This window comes from Mauremys mutica, chromosome 8 (genome assembly GCF_020497125.1).
Source record: "Mauremys mutica isolate MM-2020 ecotype Southern chromosome 8, ASM2049712v1, whole genome shotgun sequence".
In the NCBI taxonomy this organism is placed as follows: Eukaryota; Metazoa; Chordata; order Testudines; family Geoemydidae; genus Mauremys; species Mauremys mutica.
The window spans coordinates 29,568,553-29,574,339 of NC_059079.1; the positions used below are offsets into that span (position 1 = coordinate 29,568,553).

Sequence of the window (5,787 nt, forward strand, 5' to 3'; positions counted from 1 at the left end):
AGAATGGGCTCACTGACTTCCAAGGAAGTTTCGATAACTCAGCATGTCATAGGACCAGGCCCAATATGAATATTGAATTATAGGAAGGAGATAACCAGCAAATTGGGTGTCAAACTACAGAGGGATCGGAAAGCAGGGAAAAGCAAATGAGAGCTGCATTCTCGGCACTGGTATTTGCAGAGTGCACTCTGCTGGATTTTAGAAGCATGATGTATTCTGGCTCATCAGTGAGAGGGAAGCCTTACAGAGCATTCTGAACAGAGCCACAGCACATGTGTACAATGTCCACTTTAGAAATTCACTGCTTATGTATGTTTGGTTTTGTTTGAATACAAACACCTGTGAATTGCAGGTATTCAAACACAAAGAGATAATCAAACCATTATTGTAACATAATGCTCTCTATATTTCTTCACTTTTCTTCTCGCTCTGCCTCCCTATTATTTATTAATTGTCATTCTCTATTTGTTTGTCTTTTCCTTTTTAAACTTCCTCTCCTTCCTTGATTATTCTATACACATAGGCTCCAGAAAAAAGAAAATGTCTTCTCTCATCTGATTTTTATTAAAAACTTAATATATCTTTTTGAAGTCAAGCAATTCCTATTCTGTCTTATTCAGCAAATATGATTATGCTTAAAGACTAACATATACATGAAAGGAAAGTATGGTTATTGTATGATATTTACAATTCTATAGAAGCATAACATTGCATAGATTTCTCAAAACAGGTTAAACTTCCCACACAAGCCGGGGTTGATTTGGACAATAAAGAATATTTGAAATATTATAATTTTGCATTTTCTGTGACTGGCTATTTCTTTCTTTCTTTCTTTGAAAACACTACTTTAAAAGATCAGGAAAATATAATAAAATGTGTTCATGCTCACTGTTAAACCACCCCAAGATTGCTTTGTGTCATCTTACTTCTTTATGCTCTGTTGTTCTAAGTAGGTGTAGTAACAATCCTTTTATGTTTTTGAGAGCCTCTAGTTCCTTTATCAGTAAATCCTCTTGTTTAGAAATCTTAATCATATCTGATGTAGAAAGGTCACACACCTGATAAAATATTAAACCACAAAGAAATATACTGTAAGTGTACTACAATATTTCCCCAAAACAGCACAATTACCACTATTAAAATTTAGCTTTAAAATATAGAAACCATAAAACTATTTTTTAAGTACACTGCAAAATATCATAATGAATATGCAAAATACTATTTAGATTAGGATTTAAACATTTTGGTACGAAATACTACACAATTCAATATTCACTCTTCAAAGTTTGTAACAGAGAGATCAGGCATATGCTCTACTCTATTTTAACTTTTTTGCTGATAAAAAGGCCCAATTTTCCTCTCTCAAGGGAAAATCCATTTAAATCAAACTAATTATGCTGCTCCAAAAATAAAAAAGGACAATCAGGTAGCAGACCTTTTAGTAAGTACTATCACCTAAGTTATTTCATCCTGATTTGCACATATGTATTCATGTTCTTCTATCTGTAGCTGGAGAAAAATTGAAGTACTATTGGAAATGTTAACTCTGTGGTACAGAAAAGTGTGAATTCCCAATGGCAATTCTTAAATAAATTAGTCATGAGGGAATGCAAAAAATCAAGATATCTTGACTCCTAGAATAATATTTGTTTTGTTTTATAAACTTAAATAGTAATAATGTATTTGTACTCAACAGGTTAAGGACATCAAAAACCTCATTTGAAAATATTTTTTAAAATCACAGTAAAAAAAACATATCTACTGTACAATATTGTGTATAAACAGAGTTACAATTGGGGAAGAAGATACAAATGTACTCAAGTTCTGCTCACAAACCCACAATACACAAGTAGCTATATGCTTCTGCTAAAATGATCAGCAGTGAAATAGCTCAGAATGTTGACTTTTAAATTGACAACATTAGGGTTCAGAATTAACATTCATGTGAGATGAAAAACATTCGGACCTCTCAAAGCTCTTATTTAAATATATATGTCTGCACTCAGATATCACATCAGTCAACATTTAGAGTGTTTTTATAATCAACCATATGAGTTAGACATTTAAGGTTTTTTACAATAAATGTTTAATTCTGCAGAAATGAGTGGAGCAAAAAAAAAAAAAAAGACCATACATATCCTATATCCCAGAACACTAACCAAGTTAGAGTTCTGAGGGTAAATATGTACACAAACTTTTGTATAGTATTAAAATACAGAAACTTACATTTGTCATTCCAGCAATAGTGACTTTAAATGAAGGCAAAAACATTTCTGTTGAACTGATTGCCATCTCTGCTTCAAGAAGCTTTTCCTGTAATGTGGCAATTTCATCTTCTTTCAACCTATTCACAAGACGAACTTAATAGAAATCAAATTGCACTAACTATACATGTTTAATATATATAAATATAAATAAACTTTTCCATTTCACAAATATTTATTAACCAAAGGCAGAATTTTCTCAAGTTTTCTCTGAGTAAGAACCTCAGAATTTGGTCTATAGTGTTCCCTTAATATGCAGGCTACAATTCCTTTTCAACTGCATATCATAAATTATTTACACTGAACGCTTATGGAAACACTTTCTTGCTGCTGCATTCTATGTCCTCTAAAGCCAGCGGAAGTAAGAACTTTGGGATTTACCCTATTTAAAAAAAAATGTTTAAAGAAAAGTTTATTTTAAGTGTTACCAGTAACTCCTTGGATGACTGTACCATGAACTTTTAAAAAACAAATGTACTTTTCACAAATTAGGCTGTTTGCTTTTTGCATTTCACTCAGCCAGGGGAATGAAAATAGACTAAACAATCTCACTTGCAGGGTCTCATGAACTAGTACAATATGCAGCAGTGTTTGGGTTGCAAACACAGGCAGGATAGGACTTTCAAAAAGTTCCCTATTATAAGGTGAAATTAATCTCTGTTCTGAGGACCTATATAAGCCCCTATGTTGTCTAAACAGAAAGCCTTAAATGAATCCTCTGTCCAGGCATGAATTGTACCCAGAGAAGATAAATATTTATCTTTTGAACACATTGTGTGGATTTGAACAGCTAAAGAAGCACAAATAAATGCTGTAAGAACAGATGAAAGACTGTTGGTCTCATGAAATTCTGTAATTGTATTTTTCCCAGTCTGAAGCATACCATCTCATTTCAGTTTCACTCAGGTTTGGTTCTAGGAAGTTTTCCTGTGATCTGCTTTTGAACTGGGGTGACAGTTCTTTCAGCTTGGTCTGATGTTTATCCATAACTTTGGTAAATGAACTCCAATTCTGCTTCAAGGGTTCTTCCTCCATGCACGCTGAAAACTTACAAACATTTTATTTCAGTCTTTATCTTCTCACCAACTATTTCAAGACATATTTTCTACCTATAGCAACCAAAGCTTAATCAAAAGATTCTCTATCACAAGATAACAAATCAGAAGATGGGGCCAGAATTATTTCAGAAGGTTATTTCAAATGTCCATCATCCCTTTTATTATGGGAAATAGAATGGAATTAAAAGATGGTACCAATTTTCTCCCCAATAACCTATTTATCTACATATTTTTCTCCTTCTTTCTTTAGTCTTTATGTAAGAAGTCTTGTCCAATGCTGTAAAACAGCCAACAGTGGATGTTATACCCTGCAGATCAAGCATATTACCATCACAGTGAGAAAAATGGAAGTCCAGAATCCAGTTTGTTTATTTGTATAAATGGGCAGAAAGAAGGATGTTTCTGATGATAGTTATCATAGCAACAAATTTAGCATTAAGGCCACATAGTTTAATTATTAGCTTCTTAAAAATGTATAGAAAACAATCCAGCTGGGATTTCTAAAGGAGCCTAAGAAAGTTAGGCAACCAAATCTTATTTAATTTCAAAAGAGAATTGTGTGCTTAACTCCCTGATGATCCTTTGGAAGTCCCACACTATAGGAATTTGCAGCTAGTCAGGAATTAAGTAGAATTTTCTTTATGCTTTCGCACACATCATTCTATGAATTCCTTCCAATTTAGCAGGAAATTATTTCATGTAAGGGAGATAAGAACAAACATGCAAATATCTCTAATGCCAACAGGAGTGCAAGAAAGGCTTAAGAATGTCAGCCTCATACTGATACTATTTTTAGGTCTTCCACAATTCCCTACTTGGTCTGCTTCTTCACTTAGACCTGTAAAATATTTTCCATGTTGGTTGACTTTTCTGATTCTAAAATAATCTTCACAGGACTGAATCAATGAACAGAGGTTTGCTGCTTCTCCAGGTGTAATAGGTAGTGCATGTCTTGTTCCCTACAACAACAATATTGAGAATTATGTAACAATTGGGACCACTCACTGCTAGGCTTGCTATCCTTACCTGCCACCTGAGCCTAAGAGACATCTCAAGATAAAACAACTTATGTTCTTTATTAAGTAGAAATACTCAAGAAAAAAATTTCAGGACGAACTAAATCAGGGGTCAGCATTCTTTCAGAAGTTGTGTATCGAGTCTTCATTTATTCACTCTGATTTAAGGTTTTGCTTGCCAGTAATACATTTTAACATTTTTAAAGGGTCTCTCTCTCTAAGTCTGTAATATATAACTAAACTATTGTTGTATGTAAAGTAAATAAGGTTTTTTAAATGTTTTAGAAGCTTCATTTAAAATTAAATTAAAATGCAGAGCCCCCTGGACTGGTGGCCAGGATCCAGGCAGTGTGAGTGCCACTGAAAATCAGCTCACGTGCCGCCTTTGGCATGCATGCCATAGGTTGCCTACCCCTGAACTAAATCATCATTTTCATCAGTTATTTCCATCATTACTAAAGGCCCTACTCTGTGACGTAATAGAAGGTGAGAATTGAGAAAACTGAGAATTTAGCATAACACTCTCTTAATAACTAGACAATAACATCACACTTATTTACATCTCGTCATAATGTGAAATTTTACATTTAACTTCTAGGTAATAGGTAAGGTAATAATATTTTTTTCCATTTTCATTTCTTTGTTTTTCCACAGGTTTACATTTCATAGGGGACTTCAATCTGAATGACATATGCTGGAAGTCTTATGCTGCTATTACGAAAACGTCCTCTGAATGTCTAAAAGTTATAGAGGACAATTTTTTAATTCCAAAAGTGTTACACCTAGCACAGGGGAATTCTATAAAAGACCTCATCTTGACTGGCGGAATTGATTGCAGAATTAAAATGAGTGTTTCCAAAGGTGCAAGTGATTGTGACTTGATTACATTTTTTGCATACCAAGACAGTCATAGTGATTTAAAAGGGCCAATTATACAAAGCTGAAAACAATTATGAGCCAAATCAATGGAGAGAAAGAATTTACAAGGGAAAATATTAAGGATAATTGGTAGTTGTTTAAAAACATTTTACTAGATGCCAAAAAAAAGGTACAATCCCACAACTGAGAAGGCTATACTACTTAAAAAACAACCTGGTTTAGAGGGGAGGTGATATACAAAATGTATTTATATAAAAAATGAGGTGCAGTAGCTAAGTGGTTAATGCACTTGACAACAATCCTGGAGGTTGTGGATTGGAGTCTTGATTGATCTTAAACTGAAAGGCTGTCTCCAGTTCACCAACATAGGGTTAGAGAAGACACAGGTGTAGCAGGGCGGTCACCCCGCTCTGGCTCAGAAGGGGTTAAAAGCCAGCTGTTGGGGAGGGCTGAGGCAGAAAGCCAATCAGAAAAGGCTGGGAGGCAGCCAATCAGAGCCAGGCTGGACCCTATAAAAGGGCTGCAGGGCCAGAAGGCTGCTAGTCTCTCTCCAGCCTTGAAGAGGGAAAG

The 5,787-nt window shown here is 34.5% G+C and overlaps 1 protein-coding gene across 15 annotated transcripts in view; it reads right to left on the reverse strand.

Moving 5' to 3' along the window:
- ODF2L (outer dense fiber of sperm tails 2 like) overlaps positions 1-5,787 on the reverse strand; it is a 61,367-nt gene that overhangs the window by 51,323 nt on the left and 4,257 nt on the right. For 9 of the 15 annotated variants that reach the window (XM_045027471.1, XM_045027470.1, XM_045027473.1 and 6 more), the window contains exons 3-6: positions 4,138-4,281; positions 3,148-3,311; positions 2,227-2,344; positions 927-1,058 (exon numbers count right to left, since the gene is read on the reverse strand). In XM_045027471.1, the coding sequence (XP_044883406.1) occupies positions 927-1,058; positions 2,227-2,344; positions 3,148-3,311; positions 4,138-4,281 (558 nt within the window). The remainder of the gene's footprint in view (positions 1-926; positions 1,059-2,226; positions 2,345-3,147; positions 3,312-4,137; positions 4,282-5,787) is intronic. The other 6 variants (XM_045027477.1, XM_045027475.1, XM_045027474.1 and 3 more) reach the window with 2 other exon arrangements.